The sequence below is a fragment of the Dipteris shenzhenensis genome, chromosome 2, assembly GCF_047967505.1.
Source record: "Dipteris shenzhenensis isolate YYH24624 ecotype China chromosome 2, Dip_SZ_1.0, whole genome shotgun sequence".
Taxonomy (NCBI): domain Eukaryota; kingdom Viridiplantae; phylum Streptophyta; class Polypodiopsida; order Gleicheniales; family Dipteridaceae; genus Dipteris; species Dipteris shenzhenensis.
In genome coordinates, this window is record NC_141597.1 from 56,574,923 (window position 1) to 56,601,935 (window position 27,013).

A 27,013-nucleotide genomic window follows, 5' to 3' on the forward strand; every position below is an offset into this window, starting at 1 on the left:
CAAGTAAACCAATATCCATCCTCTCCCTCAACGTCAGAGGACTCACTGACCCTGGCAGAGGAGAAGAGTTAGCTTATTGGCTGAGAACAACCAACAATCTTTCCCCTACTTTCCTTACTTTACAAGAAGTTAAAATCTCTAGACTCTCTCTAGAGAAGAGACTTATAGGTATTGATAAGAGAAGGAAATGGTTCTTCACTCAGCATGAGGAGGAAAAGGGTGGAGTAGCAATTGGGATACTCTCTAATTATTCCCATGGAATCCTAGGGGTTGAACTGGATGCCCTAAACAGATGGATTATGCTCAAATGCTCTCTACAGGGTCAGTCTTTCACTGTGGTTTCTTTATATGCCCCTAATAGTACACAGGACAGAATGGTTAGTTGGAAATCACTACTGCTTGCAGGAAACAAATGTGTTGTGGTGGGAGACTTTAACATGGTGGAAAACTCCACTAACAGATGGATGGGTAAAGGAACAGTAATCAGAGTCATGGAACTGACTCTTTGGGAGAATCTGAAAGAAGACCTAAGCCTTGTGGACATGGGGATGAAAGGTACTTCACTTGGTCCAATAGCCAAGTTGGAGCCAACAGAAGAGAGGCTAGATTGGATAGGATCTATGCTTCTCAAGAACTAGTAAGGGAGACTAGCTCTCTTCAGAATCAGGTCTTCTCCTCTCCTTTTCCCCGCTGATCTCACAAGCCAATCCTTCTCAAATGTGATTTTGGCCCAGGACAAAAAACCACCTCATGGTTTAAGGCTGATCCTAAATTCTTTGACCTTAAAAGTGTCCAAGAAGGAGTTAAAGCAATTTGGTTGACGTCCTTCACTAATTCTATCTCAGTCAGTGACTCCTGGTGTATAGCAGTTGAACAGACCCAAACACTGCTCAGAAAAGCAAGAAAGGACAGAGCCAAAATAAGGGCTAAGAGAATGCATAGCATTCAAGACATGATTGTTTCCTCGGAGAACTTAGCCAGACAGGGGGATCCATAGGCCCAGGCTGACTTGGTTTTAAAAAGAAATGAACTTAGAATTCAAGAACAGATTCTTCTTAATGATTCCAAAATATACTTCAAGGATTGGTGGGCTGGTAAAGCCGAGAGAACCAAAGAGTACTTCAAGCTTATTAGAAGGAAAAGAATTCATGAAGAGATTCCCCTTCTTAGAAAAGCTGACAACTCTATTGCTTTATCTACTGAGGACAATATTGATCTCATTCATCTCCACTTTATCTTCCACTATACAAGTAGATTATACAAGTAGATACTAAAGTTACCAAGGCCAGGGAACTATGCAAGGATGCTAGAAAGAACACTTTGCTCAGCTTTGATAACAAGTACCTGGAAAAACCTCTGTCTATTGATGAACTCTTTGACGTTGTCAAGGTGATGGCAAATGGCAAAACACCAGGAGAGGATGGACTACCAATTGAATTCTATAAAAAAAATTGGCCCGCTATTGGTTCTTATCTCCTACTATTATGGCAAGAGAGTGTCAATAAGGGGAAGCTACCTACTCATATTAATGGGGGTGTTATCAAGCTTATTCCTAAGGAAGGGGATAAGGAAGAGCTAAGAAACTAGAGGCCACTCACTATGCTTAACTGTAGCTATAAAATTTTTGCTAAAGCACTGGCTTTGAGAGTAAAGAATAGAATGGCCAAGTGGATACTTCCAAGACAGAAAGGCTTCATAAAGGGCAGACATCCTCTTGAAGCCATTATCAATATCTAGGAGGGATGTGAGTATGCCAGAGAAACAAAGCAGGACGTATGTTTTCTGAAGGTTAACTTTGATAAAGCATATGATAGACTTGAATGGGACTTCATCATCCAGACTCTGGCTGATATGGGCCTTGGCCCCCTTTTCATCTCATATATCATACTCCTTCTCACTAATGCTTCAGCCAAGATTTGTGTCAATGGGATCATGAGTCAACCCTTTGTCCTTAAAAGGTCTATAAGACAGGGTTGCCCCATTGCTCCTTTACTCTTTGCAATTGCTACTGACTCATTAGGGTGGCTACTTCAACATCAAAGTTAAGAAGGTAAGGTGAAAGGCATTGAGTTACCCTCTAGCAAGCACCTTATATGCCAACAGTCTGCTGATGATACAAACTTAACCCTCAGGAATGAGACTTAGGTTTTTAAAAAGGCTATGGAGTCCTTAGAGATCTTTTGTAAAGATTCTGGTTCCAAAATCAACCACTCCAAAACTAGATATGCAACATGAGCAGGTTTTCTTGGAAGAGATGGGCTGCCAGAGAATCAAACATGACACAGTCTTCAGATTATTGGGTATCCCCATGGGTTTTGACATTTCTCTCAAACAAAGATGGGGCTGGTTCTTGAACAGATTTCAAAACAAGATTGAGAAATGGAGAGGGCTCCAGGCTAGTCTAGCTGGAAGAAGAATTGTTCTCAACCACTGCATATACCCTATTGTCATTTTCTACCTCACTTCTTGGTCTTCTTCTAGAAATGGAATTGACAAGCTCATTAGAATTTGCAGATCGTTTCTTTGGGGGGCCAAGATAGCCAAGGTCAGATGTGATTTTTGTATCAAACGCAAGCAGGAGGAGGCTTAGGTGTGATAGATATAGAGGAGGCTTCTTTGAAACTATCCTTAACTTGGATAATTAAAGCAATCCTACATCCTCTTGAGGATTGGCCTTCTAAGGAACATCAACTCCCTAAGACCTCTGAGAGCTCCCAAGTCGAAAAAATACCCTATGCTGCTATTAGCTGTTTGTAACCTTGAACCCTGAAAAGCTAAAGGCAGTCAGCTTTGGATCTCACTATGGACAGCTTTTGAAGGAATCAAAAGCCAAATTGTCTTCTCTGGCAAAGGAGCTTTTATGACATTAGACTCATTTTGGGTCTCTATTATCTTCAAGGATGATGTTCTCTCTGATGAAGACTTTGCTAAGGCTGCTTTACTCTTCAAAAAGGGACTACAATGCTGTGGTCAGCTTTTGAACAGAGTTGAGCTAAGATGGAAAACCTAGATTGAGATTAGGAGAGATTTCAGTTTAAATAACCAAAGCCAGACACTTGTCTTGAACAGAATTAAAATCTAGGAGGGCAATCAGCAATGGAAAGGGGGATCTTTCTTGGTTTATAGTAGAGAGTTCAGTTGGATTGAGAGTACTTTTTTCTTCCCTATCCCCACTCCAAATAGGCACATTGGAGATCTTTGCATGGTCCTTAATACTAGGTGGAAACTGTAGGACTCTATGGGCAAATGGAAATTCAGATTCTGCTCCATTTGGTCAAGCTCAATCCTTGATAAAATGTTTGCCTTGCTTTGGCTAATAATGCATAAAGTTGTGTGGACTAACAATAGAGGACTGAGGATTAGAAAGGGAAATGGCAAATGCATGAGGTGCCCCTCTACAAATGAAGATATTTTTCACCTCTTTGTTGCATGTCTTGTGGAAAATAGTATAGCTTGAAACAGGGGAGCCAATAAATTGGAAGGCCATATTACTAGAAGACTCTACAAGGACAAAATAGTAATTATGGACACCTATTACAGCACATGCACTTTGGTTTATTTTGATAACCAGAAACAATTTCGAGTTTAATCAAATTGTGTCGCATGCTGACTTGCTTTTTCTCAACTGGCTAAACAGGGCCATAGAAAAATTACAAAAATAATAAACCAATTCAGAACTGAGGTTGCCTTCTTTAATGTTGACCTTCAAGACCATATTCAAAGCTATTTTGGGATTGACAACACCACACCTTTTGAAATCCCCCCTGAGTTTACTGATTTTCTTAAACAAGTCTCCCCTCCAACTGTAAAGAAGGAGCCAGTGTCACCCAGTGAAGCCCAGGCTGCTGCCACAGATGACTCTGATAGCTCTGGTGATTCACAGAACTTCAACTACTATGACTACTTTAATGATGATGACACAAATGATACAAATGATTCATATGTACCTCTCTTTTAACTCTGCTGCTACTATGACAATTTCAGAAGCCCTCAAGCCCATGAGTATCTGTTAGAAATGTTTTGTTAAAGAAACTTCTCCCCAGAGGGGTTGGATGTTCTATGCTAAAGAAATGTACTGTGAATATTTATGATGATGATATAATATAATACAAACTTTTTTTCTGCCCAAAAAAAAAAAGAGCTTTGTCAATAGTACTTAAACTACTACTGGCAATAAAGAAGTTTTTACTACCAAAAGTTCTTCCTATGTTCCCACACATTTTTTTCTTACAAAAATAGAAGCACATCATCAATCTCTTCTATGACTCCTATGGCTTAAAGCTCCTATACCACACACATGCTGATTAAGTGCACCATGAATCAAATTATGTGAGAGCAAGAGAGTGCATCATTTGACTCTCTTGCGATACTATGCGCATTTGGGATTAGTTGGATCACACAAAGAATTGTGTGATAGCAAAAGAGAATGAGCATGAGATTGCATCATGTGACTCCGTTGTGGCTTAAAGTTCAATACTATGCACATTGGGATTGATTGGAACCACAAATAAACTTGTGTGATAGCAAGAGAGGGTGAGAGTGCATTCGGCGACTCTCTTGCGATACAATAGTTGAAACATGAATAGTCATGTGATAGCAAAAAGTGAGAGAGAGAAAGAGAGTATCGTGTGCATCGTGGTTCAAAGGTTTAATGTTATGCTGCTTGAGACTAGTTTAATACTATGTGTAGTGGGACTAGTTACAAATATAGTTGTGCGATAGCAAGAGAGTGATTGCATCAAGCTGTTCTTGTGGTCTAGAGCTCCAATACTATATGAATTAGGGATTATTTGGAATGTCACAAGGCTATTAACATGTATAGAGAGAGAGAGAGAGAGAGAGAGAGAGAGAGAGAGAGAGATTAACATCTGCAAAAGACCTCACGGGTCTATGAGATAAAGTACAACATAAAAAATGTGACTAGCTACATTTGGATAACCGAAGAATAGAGTTATTGTAAGGCATAACTACATTCAAATACTATCATAAGGTGGCCTTTATAACATTAGTTTAAGACTCAAAGTCTTTGGTTTAGCTTTGAAATCCCTAATCAATGCTTGCACATTTCGCTAAACTGCGCATTTGCCTGCTTTCTTTACTTGGTAAGTTCACCATTTCTTTGTTTGAGCAGGGTTGAAGTGAGCATATCTAAATCTTTATGCATCAGCTTATGTGTTTGTCTCAAGATCTTAACTCTTACTCACCTCCCTCTGAGAAGTGACTTGTGCTTAAGTGTCAGTTTGACAAATATTGCTTAAATCATTCTCGTCCCATTCAGCTTGTGTTATTTTGTTCTTAAGACATATGATTATATCGTCTATGACTTTCTCTTCATCATCGTGAAGACATCCATCTTTTAAACCCCAACACGTAGGATCATTCTATTATTCATCCGCATTCTCCCTCTTTCATTTCCTTATAAAGATCAACTCTATTAACTTTGCTATTCAGATTAGTAAAGATCATCTCTCGCTTCATAGATCCCACTTGAGTGGTGATCATGTCTTGCACTTTGAAAACCACTTGCAATGTTGATGGAGACGCATTACATTTTTTATTACCTCATGGATGGGTTCTTGCTTTCCATTACCCTCCATATCATTAACTCTCCTTTCTAGAGCTGGTTGCCAAAGCTTGAGCTCTTGAACTTCAAGCTCTAGATAATAGATACGCCCTTGTGGATTTGAAATGGTCTTCATTTGGTGATATGTCTTTGCGCGAAGAGTCAAGCAAAAGCTGCAACAATTGAGAGAGAGAGAGAGAGAGAGAGAGAGAGCTTCAACATTGCCAATTCACAAATGAATCAAAATTACTTAGCTGGCCATACTTTCTTCTTTTGTAGTGTTAGATCTTCCATGCCTACCATTTAGATTGCTCATGTGTCATTATCTCTTTGTCATGATAACTAACCATGACAAATGCATGTCTATTACACAATTTTGAGTAAAAAATAGCAATCATAATGGCTAAGAGAGGTGCTATCATATATGCAACATCCAAGGGCCTAGGAGATTCAACCACCCTTCTTTGCCCTCGTGTTTAGTTAACAAACAACTCCTCTCTGGTATTGCCCTTGCAATAACCCTCCTCTGCCATCATAGTGGTTGCATATAATTAACAAACAACTCTGGCCTACATGAAAAGGCACATAGTCTACCTCATGATTGAGTCGTTCCTCAAATTCATTATTTTCCAAGTGTAAACAACCTCATGAAAGTTTCATAACATTGCCTACGCCCATATGCAGACATAGTGGGCAAAATGCAAAAAGCTCATGCCACTCATTCCGAGTGTACTTGGGAAAACAAAAAAACATACGAGGCTTTATGATTGGTCTAACAATCTAAGGCTTTTGCAGTTCGGATGATGCAATTCCAGCTAGTGATACTAACAGCACAACCACCGAGGCAAAGCTCATTGCTGTTTCTCCTCTTTTTGTTTTGACATTCAAAATATTAAAACAAGATCAATAAGATGCAGATGGGATCCCCCCACGTGGAAAGATTCAATGCCACTAAAAGATCCGTATATGTCACAAGAAAACGTTACCAAACAAGACATAAACAAGAAGCAACAATGAAGGAAAACTATGTCATGTCTCCATGCTTCAAATACTTCCGAGGGGGACATTTGCATCAGTAGTAGGCTCGAGCTGCCAAAAGTATTTAAGGTTGTTGATCACTCTCTCTCTGCTTCTGTTTTACCCTGATCATTCAAACAAAACAAAGGCTGCACATGCTTTCTTGCGGAGTCACGTTGATATATACAATACATGAAGCCATATAAACCACTATAGTGAACAAGAAATTCTAGAGTATCAAGACCCTGATTTCTCATCCTTGGATGGAGAAGCCACTTTTGATTCACTTCCGGCACCTTCTGACTTCATGACTTCTGTAAGACCTTCCTGATACCCAAGCACGAAATTTTGAAGTGCATCTTTATAAGTTGACATTTTTGTCATGTAGATGCGTTGCAATGCAGGTCTCAAGTGCTCTGACCCAGCTTTTGCTGCTACAGCTGTTCCAATACAATAAGAGACACAATAAATCAACATAGACCAGCAATCATCAGTATCTATATGATAGCACACCATAGCCGATAAGTACCTTTGATGGGATACCGATCAAACAACAACCCTGATCTGATTACTCTATTTAAAGAGCCTATTCTGAGGGAACGCTGCATTGCAGTTGAAAATTTCAATGTCCAGTTTGAATTTTTTAAAATCGGATAGCACTTCTAGACGGGTGTGATTTTTTGGTGAGCTTTTTGTCATGAGCTTTTTTTCAATTTTCATGAATATTGCGAGCTTTTCATTCACCTGAGAGAGAGAGAGGGGGGGGGTCATGGAGTGGGGTGGGTTGAAAGTTTGGGTTGTGGTTGCAGTTAAGAGGAGAGAGGGGGGGGAGGGGAGATAAAGGAAGGGGGGAGGGACGGGCGCATGGGTAAGGTGGCATGGAGAAGGGAGGTGAGGGGAGTTGGAACATATATTCATTATCATAGTGGAGAACGTAGAGGGAGAACTTATAAGGTATGCAAAGAGGAGTGCAAGGAGGAGAGAGAGGATGAGGAATGTGAAAGTTATGTTCATCTACTAAATGTAAAGGGGAAGGGAGAGCATGTGGGAAATTTATTTATTTTAAAAGTGTATAATTTGAAACTTTTGACCTCATATTTGGATTCCTCGTCGAATTCCGGTCATTTTGAGTACCAACATAACCATATTCTGATAAAAATTGGAAAAATTGAAAAAGCGCAGACTCAAAACAGGCCCCAAACAGGCCAAAATGACAAAAACACCATTTTTCCAATTTTTATCAGAATATGGTCATGTTGGTACTCAAAATGACCCTAGCGCAGACTCAAAACAGGCCCCAAACAGGCCAAAATGACAAAAACACCATTTTTTGGCCAAAATGACAAAAACACCATTTTTTCAATTTTTATCAGAATATGGTCATGTTGGTACTCAAAATGACCGGAATTCGACGAGGAATCCAAATATGAGGTCAAAAGTTTCTAGCGCAGACTCAAAACAGGCCCCAAACAGTCCAAAATGACAAAAACACCATTTTTCCCATTTTTATCAGAATATGGTCATGTTGGTACTCAAAATGACCGGAATTCGACGAGGAATCCAAATATGAGGTCAAAAGTTTCAAATTATACACTTTTAAAATGTACATATCTCCCATAGTTCCTCCCTTCTACTTTGAATATGGACATATCTTCCATAATTTTTTGCCTCCTACTGCCACTCATATACTCCCCCCCCTTGTGCATAGTATACACTCTTCCACCCCTCCCACATGCTATGAAAATGAACATATCCTATATTCTCTCCCCCTCTTTCTAACCTCCCCATCTTTCTTATAACAAAAACATGTATGGATTTCTAAAAAAAGCTCGCAAAAACAAAGCAAATGGTAAAAAAGCTCACATTAAAAAGCTCGCCAAAAGATTTCCCCCCTTCTAGACTCCCTGGATTGTCACAAAACCCAGGCTAGACACAATATAAAGTAGAGCTTGGCAATTTGGAAGAACCATTAATATGTAGCGCGCACACAGACACACACACACATCTTTCTTTACTCGTTTCAAAAAGAGTCACCACCCATTGTGAAAGTGCTTCCAAACACCCCTTGTGCTATTGCAACTCAAAGACATGGATTATTCATTTAAAGAATCTGAAAATAACTAAATGACATGCTATTTGTATGTAGGACTAACCTTTAAAATGCATGCACTACATTTCCAAGAGACAAATTAACATCTTCATAATTCAAATTGAACATGTTAAGCATTATGTTGCTTGATATGTCCAATATGCTGTACTATATGTTATCAACATATATTGTATTTTACTTACGTGAAAATATGGTATAGATATATTTCATTAACATACTAGCACAATCTTTCTAATATTAGCATTTAGATTTCTTCAGGACACCAACTCCTCTCCTCCTGAATTAGAGGTTGGGCTCAGCTGAAGCTACTTTGAACTCTATCCTCTATCATTTATCTAGATGAATCCAGGAACATTCCAAACTCTATCCTCTATCATTACCCGATATGTCCACATCCAGCAAGTTGTTCACAGCACAATGGCACATATTCTTTGGAGGATGAAAACCCATGTTTTTGGGTTCTTGCAAAAACATCCCTCCCCACTTAGTGCGCTGTGACATATGTGGAAAGATGTCCAAAACTTGACTCTTAGGTGCCGGACTTTTAACTAGATATGCTTGGATCTATTGCATTGCCAACAAGTCTGAAGCTTTTACCAAGTTCAAGGAGTGGAAGGAGTCGAGTGAGAAGCTGAAAATTTCAAGACCGACTGAGGGGGAGAGTTTACCTCAGAGGCCTTCAAAGCCTACTAGAGGAAAGAAGAAAATCACAACAATGGGCTTGTTGGAAAGGTCACCTCCCCATCTGAGAGCCCCCATATGAGGAGAGCATGGGGGAGGGAGACCTAGGGCATGTGCCCAAAAGAAAAGGTAAGGGAGGGGGCTGCCACATGGGCAGCACATGCGCCTCAAGGACTGTCTGTACGGGCTGGAACAGGCCCCTGACAGAGGCGCACAGGAAGGCGGCAGACTGAGGCAGCATGTGGCGCAGCAAAGGCGCACACGTGTGGGCAGGACAGGTTGCAGGAAAGGGGCACAGCAGAGGCAGGTGTACCAGCAGGAGAGTCGGCCATCTTGGAGGGGCTGGTTGGGCTGGTTGGAGCCAGCCAACCAAGCCTTATATAGGCAGACAGAAGGGGCTGGGACCCTGCCTTGGAAGGAGGGCTAAAACCCTTGGAGTGTGGGCCAAAGGCCCTAAAAAGGGCTGCCTACAGCCTGTATTCCTACTGACCAGGGTCGGCCCAAACAGACCCCAAAGTCGGGCAGACTGATCGGTTTTTGCAACAGCCCTTGGGGGCTATAAAAGGAGGGCCTCCAGGGCCCCATTTCTTATCTTCTGGTGTAGCAAAAGCAGGAGTAGCAGACACCAGCACACTTGGAGCCTATCCTGGAGGACCAAGGGAGTAGGAAGGCTGCAGACCTACCTCAGCAAGGTGCTGCCCACCTAGGCTGATTCATAGGCAGTAAGGTGGAGAAGAACACACTGGACAGAGAGTCTACATACGCTCGAGGTGGAGCACGCGGGCTTAGAGATCTAGAAGTGATTGACATCTAGTAGGAGAACCTTTTGGTATTGTATCCTGTCCTACTTGTGGACGGACGGAAATATAAAGTGTTGCTTCTATATTTGTCTCCGAGCATTGTCTATTTACTGGCTTGCACATCAAATGCACATTAAGTTAAGAAGTTTGTGATTCCACACCCCACACCACAGTGTGTGAGCTCCTCGAAAAATTCTATCAGTCTTCCGCTGTGCGTACCCTCTGTTGGGTCAATTTCTAACATGGTATCAGAGCCCAAGTAGGAGGCTCACAAGTGTGGGAGCCTGAAGGCAAGGACCTTGCTGAAGGACGACCCTGATTTAGAAGCTCTTGGGAATCAACTTCCACGACTGGAGGACAGTGCCCTTGCGAGGAGGGTGACTCAAGTTCAATCAGGTGCGTTCAGAGTTCTAGTCTACTGAAGATTGAGTTTGGTTGACTTCGCTGTGTGGTTTAGCAGCAGAGATGTCAACCTCATCAGCCCCTGCTCTCCCTTCCTCCTCCCCCAGTTCTCTTTCTTTCACTATCCCTAACTTTGGAGAGTCTGGGAAATTGGACGGAACAAACTACCTGATCTGGAAGGTGAAGATCCGGAGTCATTTTGTGGCTCGGAAGCTATGGAAACTAACAACGGGAGTGGAGGCGAAGCCGGAGGACATGGTGGACAGACAGGGGAAGATACTCATGGCAATAGACAACGAGGAACTCGAAGCTTGGGAAGACAGAGATGCCCATACCCTGGCATTGATCATAGTAACTACGGCGGACTCTATGCTTCCTCACATCCAGATGGCCAAGACGTAAGTAGAGGCGTGGGTCACTCTGAAGGATCTGTACGAAGGATCTGTACGAGACAGACAACACATCCCGGATCTTGCTTCTTCAGCATCAGCTCTACAATCTTGATATGGACGAGGGAGATTTGGTACATAGCCACTTGACGAAGGTCAAGGAGGTGAAGGATCAACTACTGTGACAATAGGACAAAGGACCAAACCTTTGACTTTTGAGGAGTTGGGTCCATTACTGCTACAGAAAGAAGCTAGGGAGAAGCTCTACAACAACGACAAAGACGACAAGGCGTTGCTGGCGAAGGACTACGCTGGCGAAGGAAAGGGCAAGCCTAACGGTGGCAAGTCCGAGAAAGACGACTCTGATGACAAGGACACTTCTAAGAGGAAGCAGAAGAAAAAGTGCTTCTATTGTGACACGCCATAACATTTTGCGAAGGACTGCAGAAAGAAGAAGGTGGATCAGAAAAACAAAAGGAAGGAGTCCGACTCAGATTCAGAGGGTGATACAAAGGCCAAAGCAAATGTGGTAATCAAAGAGTTGTTCCAGGTGACATCTCCGTGTGTTACTGAGATCAGATATGTTAACCTAGAAACCACAGTGAGGATGTTTGATATTGAGATGTGGGTCGACGAGGAGTCACAAACCTTTGTGAAGGTGACAGATAGCATGGAGTGCTTGGTATCTTCCAAGGGCGTGGCTGTTGACACTGACACGAGGGTGGATTCCATGGAGTACCCTGGGGTCTCATGTTCAGATGGATGCTGTACTTCAAAAGGAGACAGTACAGGATTACATAGGCTATTGGTGTGTGCCTCGATGAGGTGCATGGTTTTCTTTCAAAGCAAGCACACACGCAATACATGTACTTGATGTTCTTCATTTGAGCCTTTATAGCTTCTATATTTGTCTCTGAGCATTGTCTATTTACTGGCTTGCACATCAAATGCACATTAAGTTAAGAAGTTTGTGATTCCACATCCCACACTACACTGTGTGAGCTCCTCAGCAAATTCTATCAGTCTTCTGCTATGCGTACCCTCTCTTGGGTCAATTTCTAACATGGTATCAGAGCCCAAGTAGGAGGCTCACAGGTGTGGGAGCCAGAAGGCAAGGACCTTGCCGAAGGACGACCCTAATTAAGAAGCTCTTGGGAATCGACTTCCACGATTGGAGGACAGTGCCCTTGTGAGAAGGAGGGTGACTCAGGTTCAGTCCGGTGCGTTCAGAGTTGTGGTCTATTGAAGATTGAGCTTGGTTAACTTTGTTGTGTGGTTTAGAAGCACAGATGTCGACCTGTACAGCCTCTTCAGCCCCTGCTCTCCCTTCCTCCTCCCCCAATTCTCTTTCTTTCACTATCCCTAACTTTGGAGAGTCTGGGAAACTGGACGGGACAAACTACCCGATCTGGAAGGTGAAGATCTGGAGTCATTTTGTGGCTCGGAAGCTATGGAAACTAACAACGGGAGTGGAGGCAAAGCCGGAGGACATGGTGGACAGACAGGGGAAAATACTCATGGCAATAGATAGCGAGGATCTCAAGGCTTGGGAAGACAGAGATGCGCCCCTGGCATTGATCATAGGGACTAAGGCGGACTCTGTGCTTCCTCACATCCAGATGGCCGAGATGTAAGTAGAGGCATGGCTCACTTTGAAGGATCTGTACGAGACAGACAACACATCCCGGATCTTGCTTCTTCAGCATCAGCTCTACAATCTTGATATGGATGAGGGAGATTTGGTACATAGCCACTTGACGCAAGGTGGTGAGGGATCAACTAGCATAAATTGGTCAGAAGGTGGACTCGTGCCATTTAGCCTTGATGGTACTGATGAGGCTACCTCGGAGTTTCAAAAGCTTTGTTACGACTGTGACAGCAGGACAAAGGACCAAACCTCTAACTTTTGAGGAGTTGGATCCATTACTACTACAGGAAGAAGCTAGGAAGAAGCTCTACAACAACGACAAAGACGGCAAGGAGTTGCTCTGGCAAAGGACTACGTTGGCAAAGGAAAGGGCAAGCCTAACAGTGGCAAGTCCGAGAAAGAGGACTTTGATGACGAGGACACTTCTAAGAGGAAGCAGAAGAAAAAGTGCTTCTATTGTGACACGCCATGACATTTTGCAAAGGACTGCCAAAAGAAGAAGGCGGATCAAAAAAACAAAAGGAAGGAGTCCGACTCAAATTCACAGGGTGATACAAAGGCCAAAGCAAATGTGGTAATCGAAGAGTTGTTCCTGGTGACATCTCCGTGTGTTACTGAGATCAGATATGTTGACCTAGAAATCACAGTGAGGATGTCTGACATTAAGATGTGGGCCGATGAGGAGTTAGAGACCTTTGTGAAGGTGATGGACAGCATGGAGTGCTTGGTATCTTCCAGGGGCGTGGCTGTTGACACTGACACGAGGGTGGATACCATGGAGTACCCTAGGGTCTCATGTTCAGATGGATGCTGTACTTCAGAAGGAGACAGTACAGGATTACACAGGCTATTGGTGTGTGCCTCGATGAGGTGCATGGTTTGCTTTCAGAGCAAGCACACAGGCAGCACATGTACTTGATGTTCTTCATTTGAGCCTTTATAGCATGTTGTGGAGAGACTCTAATCTTCATTTACCTTAGGTAATGCAAGATTGGAAGGAATTGGCCTTCTTCGAAGGTAGAAGGGGAAGTGTGGGTGCTTCTTCAAATCTCGCACGCAGATTGCTAGAAGGTGATGGACAAAGTGTATTGAAGCCAGAAGAGTACCTGCTTGAGAGCTCTATGAGAGTTGATGGTCCAGGTTATCTAGAAATATTCATTTGTTGCAAACCTTGCCAAAGGAAGGACGGGTTGAAACAGAGCCTCAGAGCATGGTGCCTGGAAGACTCCAGGTTGTTCACTCATTATCAGGCGGAGATGGACCTGTGTACGAGGATGGTGTGCGAAAGCGGAACCAAACCTGATGGAGCAGGAGCCAAAGCCAGGAAAAGATTTTGACATCGAAGTATTCCAGAGGACTACGACCCAGGAGTTACTGGAGCATCATCATCGACGTGTTGGCATTGGGATGAGATGTGTCGGTGAGAGGGGGTGTTGGAAAGGTCACCTCCCCATCTGTAAGCCCCCATATGAGGAGAGCATGGGGGAGGGAGACCTAGGGCATGTGTCCAAAAGAAAAGGTAAGAGAGGGGCCTGCCACATGGGCAGCACCTCACAGGGAAGGACAGCCAAAAGGGGCTGCCACATGGGCAGTACATGAGCTGCCATGTGGGCAGCACAGCAGCCTGGCAGAGGCGCTTCAAGGACTGTCTAAATGGGCTGGAACAGGCCCCTAACAGAGGCGCACAGGAGGGCGGACTGAGGTGGCATGTGGTGCAGAAAAGGCGCACATGTGTGGGCAGGACAGGGTGCCAGAAAGGGGCGCAGCAGAAGCAGGTGTACCAGCAGGAGAGTCGGCCATCTTGGAGGGGCTGGTTGGGCTGGTTGAAGCCAGCCAACCAAGCCTTATATAGGCAGACAGAAGGGGCTGGGACCCTGCCTTGGAAGGAGGGCTAAAACCCTTGGAGTGTGGGCCAAAGGCCCTGGAAAAGAGGGCCCTTAAAAAGGCTGCCTACAGGATGTGCGTACCCTTAGTATTGGGCGCTAATGATGTCTGCACATTAAGTAAAGATGTTTGTGATTCCACACCCCACATCACACTGTGTGAGGTCCTGGGCAAATTCTATCAGTCTTCCACTGTGCGTACCCTCTGTTGGGTCAATTTCTAACAGGGCTTACGTATGCTGAGAGGGATGACGCTTCCTAGATCCTTCTGGGGTGTGGCAATCAACACGACTATCCATATTCTGAACAGAAGGACGACCAAAGCGATGGAAGGGAAGACTCCATATGAGGCGCATTTCATAAGAAGCTGTAATTTCACATCTAAGGGTTTTTTGGCAACAAAGAAAACAGGACCAAGTTGGACCCTACGAACAAGGAATGCATCTCCATAGGGTACAATAAAGAGTCAAAAGCATATGGACTTTACGACCCACACACAAAGAAGCTAGTGGTGAGCAGGGACGTGGTATTCCAAGAGACAAAGTCCCGACCATAACCATCAGCATCAGAAGCTCCAGTGGTTTCCCAAAGGCCGAGGCTTGCAAGCACGCAAGAGGAAGAGACCAAGAATCCAGACACTGAGGAGCCAGAGTCAGAGACTGAGGAAGCTCCACCAGCAAAGTACCCCAGTGAAAGAAAGTTACCGAAGTGGCACCTGAAGACACTAGAAGATTCAAGAGTGACAGAAGTGCCAGAGAGCGATTCAGAGGTGAGGAGATCTCAGAGAAAAGCTCCTACCGTGAACTACACATTGATAGTTCAGATTCAAGAGGTTGTGGAGCCGAGAACCTTTGAAGAAGCAAAGGGAGTATCAAAGTGGGAGGCTGCTACAAAAGCAGAGATGGACGCCATTCTGAAGAATTCTGAAGAACCACACTAGGGATCTAGTTGAGAGACCTAGGAAGAGGAAGATCATCGTAACCAAGTGGGTGTACCGCACCAAGTACAAGTCCATTACACTTGGACAAATACAAGGCAAGATTAGTGATCAAAGGGGCTATGCACAAGCAAAAGGAGTGGACTATGGAGAGACATTTGCTCCTACGTCTTAGGACAACTTCTATCCACACGGTGACAGCTTTGGCAGCCCACCATCAGTGGCCCATATTTCACATGAATGTGAAGTCAACCTTCTTAAATGGGAACTTCAAGAAGAAGTATATGTTGAGAAACCAGGAAGAGTTTCGACACCTAGGAAATGGTAAAAAGGTGTGTAGACTTCTTTGTACAAGCTGAAACAGGCCCGGAAGGCAGGCATGATACCAGAGGATTGATGACTACTTCCATGGCATTGGTTTGTCTCGTAGTCGATCAGATCCCTAACCTCTATCTTTTCAGTAAAGAGGTAAAACCATATATCTAGATGAATCAAAGAGCATGCCCAAACTCATCCTCTAAAAATACAACACATAGTGCAATTCTAATCTCATGATAGTCACTCATAAGGTTGAAACCTTAAACTCCATCACGCATAGCAGGGACTAGCTACTATGACATCCCCCTGACATCATTAGTGCCCAATACTAGGTGTAGACCGTACTATAACCATATGTTCTCACAGATACAAATCCACACACCCACACATACGTGAGCATCCATTTATACAAAGGTCTTCGTACTGAGTTTTTGTCGGCACTTCGGAGGTGAAGGGCAGACTCAGCCGTGACAAAGGCTAGCACTTAAAGGAGAAGGCTAATCAGAAAGTAGTCCACATTCTCTTCATTCAAGCTACAACTGCTTGTGAAGACTATATGATTTCATTTTAGTCTCTCCCAAACGAGCATCCAAGCAAAAAAATGCTTAGACCATTTCCCCATAGAGGAGGACATCTCTCATATTTTACCACAGATCTCCCCACCAATCAGTGGGAGCATCTCATTAGACAAGTGGGTATTGGCACACAGTTATGTCATTGAGAGCGAGTGTTGGAGTGTCACTGACCCAATTGTGAGCACCCATAAGTGGTCAGGGCATTGTAGAAGGTAGGAGTACCTAGATAGGATCGGCTGTCATTGTCTGGAGGACTCGTAGCACCTGGAACAGCTGTGATGACACATGGCAGTTTTTAAATGGATCAGAGCATCAGTACACAAGCGGAGCAGCAGTGCCATATGCGTGGCATGTAGCAGGAGAAAACACCAGCAGAACACACTAGGAGTTTGCTCTGGCGGGATAAAGCTGCCTCTGTTTACAACGAGTTCGAGCCAAATAAGTTGGATTTTGGAGCAGATCTGATCGGCTATTCTACAGACCCAGCCGATTGACTAGGGCCCTCTCTCAGCCTATAAATAGCCAGGCATTTCTCTGAAGGCCGTTTGATCAGCATAGTATTTCTTGGTGTAGATATCAGCCTGAGCAGTCTCCTGATTGCGATTTGTGCCCAGCATCTTGGCTGCTTGTTCCTGCTCTTCTTGAGCGAATTTTCCAAGCTAGGAGGATCAATAAACTAAGTCCTATCTCTTCTCTTTTTGCTGCATTCTCCGTGTGATATCAGCGAGTGTTTGCTTTTGTATCTGAGGGAGGTTCTTGTGTGAAGTTTAAGTTCTGAATCCCGCCTTATGGATTTGCATCTTCAAAATCCACATTTTCCATTGCATGTCCGGGTCCCGCCTATCCGTATCCAGAATCCACATTTGAATTTTGCCTATCTAGATCCGCATCCTTTCCGAGAGAGCATTCAGCAGGTTTGTTTTCTGTTTAATCCATTTTATTTTCATATCTGCACCCTTTCTGTTGCTCGTCTTATGGTTGGGATTCATCTTATAGGTTCCTAGCCACACTTTGACGCCCATTGACACTAACAGGGCACCTAAATATGCCACTCGATTTGATGAGCCTTTGCCTGGCAATGAGATGCACGAGGAGGTTGCTCAGCATGAGCAACCTGCCATAGTGGGAGCACCAACGAGTGGCACAGGAATGGCTTCATGTCCCTTATCACCGCGCCAATAAATGCACAAGGCACTACCCTCAATGCTTCAGAGCACTCTTATGCAGATGCGTCAGTAATTTGGTCAACAGATATCGCAGCACATAAAGCAGCAAGTGGCCAAAGCTGTTGCCACTACACTTCAAGATAAAGCAAACAGCCTATGTCCCAGCAAGAGGACCACTCGGACGGATGCATTCTTCATACCATACGGTGGTTTCATAGCAGATGCTCGATGCTCCTTCCTTATCATTTCAGGATCAGCAGTACGGGAATTATCTTCGCTTTGAGGGCAAATCCTCTGCACCTCACGTATTTTCATTCCAGACATTGAGCAAACTTCTACTTCACAGATATTTGCACCCTTCCAATTGGAGCTATTGATTACTGGACGCCCCACTGGGTGCATCTTTCGTCGGGCATGCCTACGAGCCTCCCTATCAAAGCCTTTGGTCTCTACACTCCGCCAGTGTTAGCATGCTCGGAAAGGCAATGGATTTCTGCCATAATTCACAGCAGCGGGTGCAAGGCCAATCATCCTCCTAGGCTTTTGGCTCGCACAATTTATAACCTTCGTCATGACACGATAATTCACATAAAAAAATCTTACATCGCATACCGTTTTTTTCTCTCTTTTTAACGCTCCTCCCTTCCACATTCTTAAAACTTTGGAGGTTAGGAAGGAAATGGCCGAAGGATTTGCACACCTAAATCCTCCACCATGGATGGCTCTGACTTTGCCTTTTCTTTCTCTGGCTTTTTTGGCTCATCGTCGCCATCTAGATTTATATCACCGGTCTTAAAGCTCGTCACATACAACCTGATGGCAGTTTTCCACACCTGTTGATAATAGCGGAGACAACGGGACCTCGTCAAATTGGCATGAAGAAATGCAGCTGTGCTGCAGTAAGCATAAATATATTCTCATCCCATTCCTACTATAAAACCCACCATTTGCGTGCATTTAATAACATTACATTGACGTGTTCTTCGAAGGTCAATTTTCGCCGTGGGGGAGGGACTGAGCCAGGAGGATCAGGAAGAGACGACGGAAAAGCGATTTCCTTCAAGTCGTAGCGAATATAGTCACGGACCCTTTTCCAATAATGTTTCACCTTGGTCGGAGTAATCCTCATACTGAATCCTACAACAATGAGTTCGAATTTGAAGCTAGTTTTACAAAAGACAAAGAGAAATACTGAGGATAGGCGAGAATTCAAAGCAACGAAGTACTACCATTCAAGGAAGTAAGTTGTAACGTGCATGAACCTGCAATGTGATGTTGAGAAAGGTGAGTAGCTTCAAAGGGTCCGAGAAGGATTACATAGGCTCGAATTCACTCACTACACTTCCTTTAAGGCCTCTACACTTCCTTTAAGGCCTGGCTTACTTGTTCCCTTGCCATCCTTTTTTTCAAAAAAATAAATGAAAATTACAGCATTGCAACAAATATAACCACCAAACAGTGCGCGAGTTTGACAGTTCCTTCCAAATGGTAACTAGCGTTGTTTGGTAATCGGGGCCAAATGAATGAGTTCCTTTGCCATCCTTGGTGTGAGTCCTCGTGAGTAATAACTCCAGAGTCCCGCACACACTTTAGGAGCTAAGCACCAGTCCCTGCATTGGGCCACGCAAGGGAACATGCCAGGAGAGCTGGCAAACTACAGTAGAGCAGGGGAAATGTCATCACGTGGATGCCATCTCAAAAAAGGCACGAATTTCAGAACGGGTGATGACGATTTGAGAGGCTTCCGCGAATGAGAGCTCTCGATTGAACCTTGGCCCCGTAATGCTAGGGTGGAGAGCAGAATTTTGACTCTCCAACTGGGCGGAAATATGCCAAGAATTGGCAGTGTTAATAACGGTGCTCCTCGTAGGAACATGGCAAGCATTGGCAGGTGTTAGCATATCTTGGCAAATATGCCAACGTGGGAACTGCCTCTAAGAGATGATTGGCTAGTCCATTTTCAACTAGCCTAGTAGTGGCTAAAATTGGTCAACTGCCTAAGTCAAAATCAACTCCAAGCGCTAATGGAGACTCTTGGCTTTAGAAATATGCGCAGGACTCTAGAGTAACGTTTCTCCAATGAGCTTCCAACACCTGAGGAAGAATCAACATCAAACGTACCTTTCGAGGAGGACTTTTGCCATGTGGGGAGCATGGCTAGCCTAAAAACCCTTCAGTGTCAATAGGAAACAACACTAAGGGTGTTTACAAACTAGCGCACCATGGCCCCCCCTCCTAGCCCACCCTCACCTTCCCCCCCATGCTACAAATCATGGACGAGTAAGATTGCTTACCACAACCATAGCCCAAATGCATCCAATACACCATTGGCGGGCATGGGTGGTTCTAGTCTGTTGTAAACAACCTAATCGAAGCTCACCACTGATAAACATGCTCTAGCCTACTAGACCGACCAGAGGCTCAAGTTGGTTGAAAATGGATTTGAGCCGTTAGATCAAGGGCCTTTCCTGAGATCATAATTTGAGGGCCATGGCAAATGCCACACATCCATTGCCTTCCTATCTCCTATAATGTGAGGTGTTACGTGGTTGTGGCAACCTTCCCAAACATGAAGTCCACCTTTCACCTCGTGTAAAAATGGCTCGTTGCATCCCCATTCACAATTTTTCCCTCAGCAAATAGTGTCCTCCTTTCCAAGATCGATCGTTCTATTCCTTACATGCTCCTTTGCACTCCCCTCTCACCTCGACTAATGCTTATTCATTTTGCATTTTTGGTTAACAAAGGAGAAAGCTCTCCTTGACGCATTTGCACAAACAATGACCTAGACCAACTATGTCATAGCTTACATGTGCCACATGGTGGCCGTTGATTATTCCCATGGCCATGTGACTCACTTGGGATTCTGCTCCCTCGCACACAATTTCTTCCATCTCCAAATTGTAGGTGAGGAATTCTCCTCAATTAGCATTGTCTTAGGCAACTGCATCTCATTCTTGTTTTGTTTAATGCTTGATCTTCATTAATTTGGTGTGTTTCATGCATGGGGTTACATGAAATGCAATCATTCTTGGCCACCTAATAGTAATGCTCTTTGCATCCAATGTCACAGTACCAAATTTCTATCATTTCTTATCATCCACCTCCCCATCCCATCAAAAGCTCAATTGAACTTGTGTTCTAAGAGCTGCTTCCAAGTTAGCCACCCTACCTAACAATTCGCTGTCATCACCCTGCTTCATAGAAAACTCCACATAGCAATGCATTTGTGACATCTCTATCTTCCCTAACATGGTTCAACTCCTCACTTGTGCATACGTTTTCTCTCTAGTCAATTCTTTGTGTCCTTTGCTACTAATCATGCATCTTGTAAGGCCTTAGATAATGTTTTCTCACATATGAATACTCTAGGAGTCTAACTTTTGCTCCTCTCACAACCCTCATGAGATTAGGCTTATGTGAGGATCGTACATCCCTGCAAAAACTTTATGTGCCTTTTCCAAATAGCAAACATGATCTTTATCTGAAGAATAGGCATAGAAATTGTCCAAATAAATGACCATGAATTCAATTAAGCGGTCTCGAAAGTTTCTACCATAAACTTATGGAAAGTTGATGGAGCATTTCTCAAACTAAAAGGCATCACTCGAGTTGCATAAGCACCCCATTTTGTAATTAAGGTAGTTTTAGATTGATCTTCTAGTTGTAGCCACTCTAACCATCGACAAATGAGTACATCTCATGGCCCACAACTTGATCCAAAACCTCATCAGTGAAAGGTATTGGAAATGGGTCACAACAATTAGTTTGTGCATTCAACTTCCAGTAATCCATGCATACTCAGGGTCTACCATTTATCTTTAGCACTGCCACAATGGGAAATAACCAATAAGTGAAGTCAATAGCATAAATTAATCCAGCACAAAGAAGTTGATCTAACTCAGCTTTCACTTGTTTAGCATAATTTGCATTCATCCTATACGTTTGTTGCCAAATTGGTTTAGCATCTGGCACCAGAGGTATTCTATGGTGACACAACTTAGGAGGAGCTCCTCGAAGGTTAATATATTTCCAGGCAGAACCATCCTTATACTTGGTGAATAGTTCTTTGACAACCTTAAGTTGCTCAAAAGAGAGATTGGCACTTACCACCACCATTGCAGGTTTGCCTTTAGTTCCAAGATTTAGTTCTTGGGTTTCTGGAACTAACTGCTTAGGCTCCGAGCCATGTAATAGTCACTGGTGTCTCAGCTAGCTCCCTTTCTCCTTCAATGTCTTTAGTGAAACTACTCGGAAACATAGCTTTTTGTTTAGCAATCTGCTCAGCCTCCAACTTCAACTTGATATCAGTATAGCCACTTGAAAAATATCAATCTCACTAATAAGAAGTATTTGTAGTTCCATCAATCATGACTCCACATCTTGAGGAAATGGGTGTGTAACTTCCAAATCCTTAGTCCGATAATTGCTCGAGATCTTTCAAGGATTTGTTGGAATACAAACATTTGGTTATCAGTCTTGATGATCATTTCATCTAAACCCCAATCATGGAGTACCTTTGCACTTTTAAGCCAAGGTCATCCCAACAAAATAGGGTAGGCATGTTGCTCCATGGCATGACAATAAAACATAATAAATGTCGCCTATAGAAATGATAGCATCTTGTAGCATACCTTTTGGGTCAACTGGTCGTTGATCTACCATTTGTACTAAAAAAGGAGATGGCTTGAAGGTCTTGAACTTTAGCAGTTTCTTCAAAAATAATGTTTTCTCCTGAACCATCGTCTACTATCACACTTGGTATGGTCTGCTTTTTGACTTTGATGGTGATCACTGGTACTTCTTCATCGACCAATTGGGTATCAATGACAGGTATAGTGACTAAAGAGTCAACCTCTTTTGACTTCTCGAATGATTCTTTAATCTATTGAGTGAAGAAGTCATGACAATATGGAGTTGTCCGCATCAATTTAGCAAATGTCAAACTGATTTTCATATTCTTGAATTCTTGAAAATCCTCCATACTCAAGCTAGCTCTATGCTAGAATCTGATGAAGTGCTTGGTTCTTGTGTACCTTCCTTAGGCTTTGAAAATTCACCTTGCTCTGTAATAGATGTTTGAAACTGCTCACTTGGCATCTCCACTACTATTGCCTTGCCCTTCAAATCCCTGGCAAGTATAGTAACAAAGTCTTTTTGTGCCTTCTAGTTGATATCTTTGTCAGAGGGAACTGTACCTACATAAGTTACAATTGGATCTTTAGACTTGGTAACCACTTGGGCATCAACTACATCTAATAGCTCGGCTACAACTGCTCGGCATTCTAGATCCACTTCTTTCCATTCCATATTAGATTTCAGGAACTTCAAATATTCAACCCAAATTGGATAGTTAGATTGGAAATGGTTTTCTCCATAGCAAAATCCTTGCCATTCTTACTCTTATCTTTCTTCTCGAGACGTGGTGGTTTTCCACTCAGAGTCCGTGTATCAGTGGTCACTTGGTTTGCTGATACTTGTGACTTTTTCCATTGAATCAACATTTTGAGTTGTCATGCCCCCACGCTTGGTGAAAGTGTTGTTGTACTTCATTTTGCATTCTTCCTTTAAGTGTCAATTCCTAGAACACTTATTACACCACTTTTCATTACTGCCTAGTTTCCCTTGAATTCCTGGTTTCCCTCAAATGCCCAATTCCTCTAGGGCCTTTTTCAGCTGGGCCTTGAGCATCTTCTTTCTTGGCCTTGCCTTTCAAGCCTTCACTCTTTTCAAGTGTGATAGCTCAGTCTCGCAACTCTTCATAGGGCTTAGTCAAGTTGACTAGTTCTAGCTTATGCAAGTCCACTTGAGTGCGTCCTATAATCAACCAAGCTCACATAGACTTGTCATCTAGCACAGTAGTCAACTGATTAATAAGATCTCGTATCCAAAGTGCAAAGTCTTGGATGGACTCTCCTTTGTTATGTTTTAGCTCGCTTAGCTTTGTGCAAACATCTTCTTCATTGATTTGGTATCTGAACCTCCATAGGAATGCTTCTGATATTGCATACCAATCTTGAAAATATCCAATTAAAAATGGATTGAACCACTTCTATGCAATTTTTATTAAAGTACATGGGAAATGATCCATGTATTCTTCATCTGACATAGCACCATTAATATGGCAAACCTGCAAGAAACTTTGAAGATGACTATAGGGATCTTCGTCATCAGTGCCTTTGAAAATTTGAAAATTTTCCTTGATGGTGGAACTATACTTAGACTTCTCTGTTTGTTCCATAGGTGCTTCCACTCTATTTGCTTCATACCTTGAGTGAACAGTAGTCCACTCGAAAGAACAAAATAACCAGATTTCCATCTCCCATATCTACCTTCATGTGTATGAGGTCAACATGCAATTGGTCCATCAAAATATTTTTAGGCCTTAGAGGTGCAGGTCGATGTATGTCAATAGCCATGGTAGGATTTTTTTCCATGGTGATAGAAACTCGAGTAAATTGCCTTAGCTATTCCACACTCACCTCTTTAGGCACTCAGTGGCATCTTTCTCCATTAGAAGCACACCGTTCTTCTTGTCTGTTGATTCTTTGGCCATCTACAATGGATGGTCTTCTTGTTCATACCTTTCTTGATGAGATTCTTCTCTGGAATACCAATTGAGTATCAAAGAAGACTTTCTCTTTGCTGGTTGGCATGGTCCACATGCTCGTTTTGATGATCTAAAGAGGAAATGGCCAAACCTTCCTGTAGAAGAATGCTTTGACTCTACTTGCCATGATGGGGCTTCATATGCTAGTCTTCTAGAATGCCTCAACCCAATACGAGTGTTTTGTCCTTCTGACTATGCATAGTAATCAGCTTTCACCCCTAGGATAGCAAGGTTGAGTCTCTCTCCTCGAGCTCTCTCATGTTGAACAATCAATGCTTTTGCTAGTCTCCTTTGGGCATTGAACTTTGGTTTTGATACCACACTAATTCTCACGATAGGATGTAGACAATTCCTTTAGCTCAAGAACTCTTCATGCCTGGCCGTGTACCCTCATCTTCTTCATACCTTTCTTGATGAGATTCTTCTGGAATATCGGTTGAGTATCAAAGAAGACTTTCTCTTTGTTGGTTGGCATGGTCTTCATGCTCATTTTGATGATCTAAAGAGGAAATGGCCAATCATTTTGGTATAGAAGAATGCTTTGACTCTACTTGCCATGACGGGGCTTCATATGCCAGCCTTCTAGGATGCCTCAGCCCAATACTAGTGTTTTGTCCTTCTGACTTTGCCCTTCACCCCTAGGATAGTCTCTCTCCTCGCGCTCTCTCATGTTGGACAATCGATGCTTTTGCTAGTCTTCTTTGGGTATTGAACTTTGGATTTGAGACCACACTAATTCTCATGATAGGATGTAGACATTTCCTTTGGCTCAAGAACTCTTCACGCCTGGCCGTGTACCCTCATTTCCTATAGAGATCTCAAATGAAGAGAATGGGAAATACTAAGAGGTCCATCCAACAATGACTACCACAAATCAGCAAAAAGGTGTACAAAATTGCTAATTTCTCACCTACATGCACATCCTCATCAACCATAGCCCAAATGCATCCAATGCACCATTGGCGGCATGGGCGGCTCTAGTCTGTCAACACCCTAATTGAAGCTCACCGATAAACATTCTCTAGCCTACTAGACCAACCAAAGGCTCAAGTTGGCTGAAAATGGATCTAAGTCGTTAGATCAAGGGCCTTTCCTGATCGTAATTTGAGGGCCATGGTAAATGTCTCACATCCATTGCCTTCCTGTCTATAATGTGATGTGTTAGGTGGTTGTGGCAACCTTCCCAAGCATGAATAGCCACCTTCCATGTCGGGTAAAAATGTCTTGCTGCATCCCCACTCACAAATTTTCCCTCGGCAAATAGTGTCCTTCTTCCTAAGATCAATCGTTCTATTCCTTACATTCTCCTTTGCACTCCCCTCTCACCTCAACTAATGCTTATTCATTTTGCATTTTTGGTTAACAAAGGAGAAATCTCTCCTTGAGGCATTTGCACAAACAATGACCTAGACCAACTATGTCGTAGCTTACATGTGCCACATGGTGGCCATTGATCATTCCCATGGCCATGTGACTCACTTGGGATTCTGCTCCCTCGCACACAATTTCTTCCATCTCTAAATTGTAGGTGAGGAATCTCTCCTCAATTAGCATTGTCTTAGGCAACTGCATCTCATTCTTGTTTTGTTTAATGCTTGATCTTCATTAATTTGGTGTGTTTCATGCGTGGGGTTACATGAAATGAAATCATTCTTGGCCACCTAATAGTAATGTTCTTTGCATCCAATGTCACAGTACCAAATTTCTATCATTTCGTATCATCCACCTCCCCATCCCATCAAAAGCTCAATTGAACTTGTGTTTTAAGAGCTGCTTCCAAGTTAGCCACCCTACCTAACAATTCACTATCATCACCCTTGTTCATAGAAAACTCCACTTAGCAATGCATTTGTGAAATCTCTATCTTCCCTAACATTGTTCAATTCCTCACTTGTGCATGCATTTGCTCTCCAGTCGATTCTTTGTGTCCTTTGCTACTAATCATGCATCTTCTAAGGCCTTAGATTATGTTTTCTCACATATGAATACTCTAGGAGTCTAACTTTTGCTCCTCTCACAACCCCCATGAATTTAGGTTTATGTGAGGATTCTACATCCCCTCAAAAACTATATGAAACAGAGGAAGGTCATTGTGATGTGGTAGCCATACATTCATCTCTACAAAGATTATTTCATCTCACGATGGTGCAAAAATGGGGCTTCCACCCACCATGATGTTCATCTCAAGGTAAACAAAGGTTTCGCATATCCCTTCTCATGGTGACCTATTTGGCTACATCCTTGCATTTCATTCTCGTTGGCTATACCAACTTAGTGTTCCTCTTTATAACTTTCATTACACAGATGTAGAACTTATGTAGAGGAAAAGTGTAGGTGCTCAACGTAGTTTCATGTGTTCTACAAGCCCATGTGACTTTGGACGACTCCTCTTTACCTTTGTCATCAATGGGTGCTTCTCTGCTCTTTTGGGATGTTCATGCCCTTCATGCTCTCCTTGTCCACTAGTGCCAAAACCTTCCTCCATGTGCTCATGCTTACACAAGTTGGGGGATGCTTTGGCTACATAGGAAAACAAAGTTTAATCGCACATGCTAGAGTATCATGAAGCCTGCAAAATCATATTGAGACGATCATTTCATTAATAAAGACCACTTAATTTCAAATACTCCCTCACATTATGAAATAAATATATAGTGACTCCAAAGGTCTATGATCAGGGTGAGCTTATCCAAGGATGGGAAGTTTGGATGGGAGCTAGGATGGGAGAGTCCAGGATTGGGATCTTGAATGTGTATGCCCTAGCATACAAACAGCACCGTCGGCCTTTTGGAGGAGGCTTTCAAAGTGTCTTTCGAATGTAGATTCATAGATTGTTGGAGGGGATTTCAACAACCTGGAGTTTGGGAGGGACAATCAAGGCAATGCCTCCTTCTCTGAGATGCTAGCAACAAAG

The 27,013-nt window shown here is 43.1% G+C and overlaps 1 protein-coding gene across 2 annotated transcripts; it reads right to left on the reverse strand.

The window, feature by feature from the left end:
- Positions 1–6,577: 6,577 nt before the first annotated feature.
- On the reverse strand, positions 6,578–18,845 carry EMB2735 (embryo defective 2735). 2 transcript variants are annotated; one of them, XM_087396476.1, is made up of 4 exons: positions 18,742–18,845; positions 18,460–18,626; positions 18,190–18,322; positions 6,578–7,020 (listed from the first exon to the last, which is right to left on the reverse strand). In XM_087396476.1, exons 2-4 carry the CDS (start codon positions 18,616–18,618, stop codon positions 6,818–6,820), a joined length of 495 nt encoding a protein of 164 aa, XP_087252602.1. In that variant the 5' UTR covers positions 18,619–18,626; positions 18,742–18,845; the 3' UTR covers positions 6,578–6,817. The 2 variants fall into 2 exon arrangements, with proteins under 2 accessions (XP_087252602.1, XP_087252593.1); XM_087396467.1 differs by having other exon boundaries at positions 18,719–18,812.
- Positions 18,846–27,013: the final 8,168 nt, after the last annotated feature.

Bases quoted from the DNA above. Each gene is read 5' to 3' on its own strand.
- EMB2735 (XM_087396476.1), bottom strand. From the start codon at position 18,618: ATGAGGATTACTCCGACCAAGGTGAAACATTATTGGAAAAGGGTCCGT. The intron at 18,323-18,459 runs GTAATGTTATTA...TATTATCAACAG, and splicing joins CCTTCGAAGAACACGTCAAT to GTGTGGAAAACTGCCATCAG. The intron at 7,021-18,189 runs GTGTGCAAATCC...GTATTGGAACAG, and splicing joins ATCCATGGTGGAGGATTTAG to CTGTAGCAGCAAAAGCTGGG.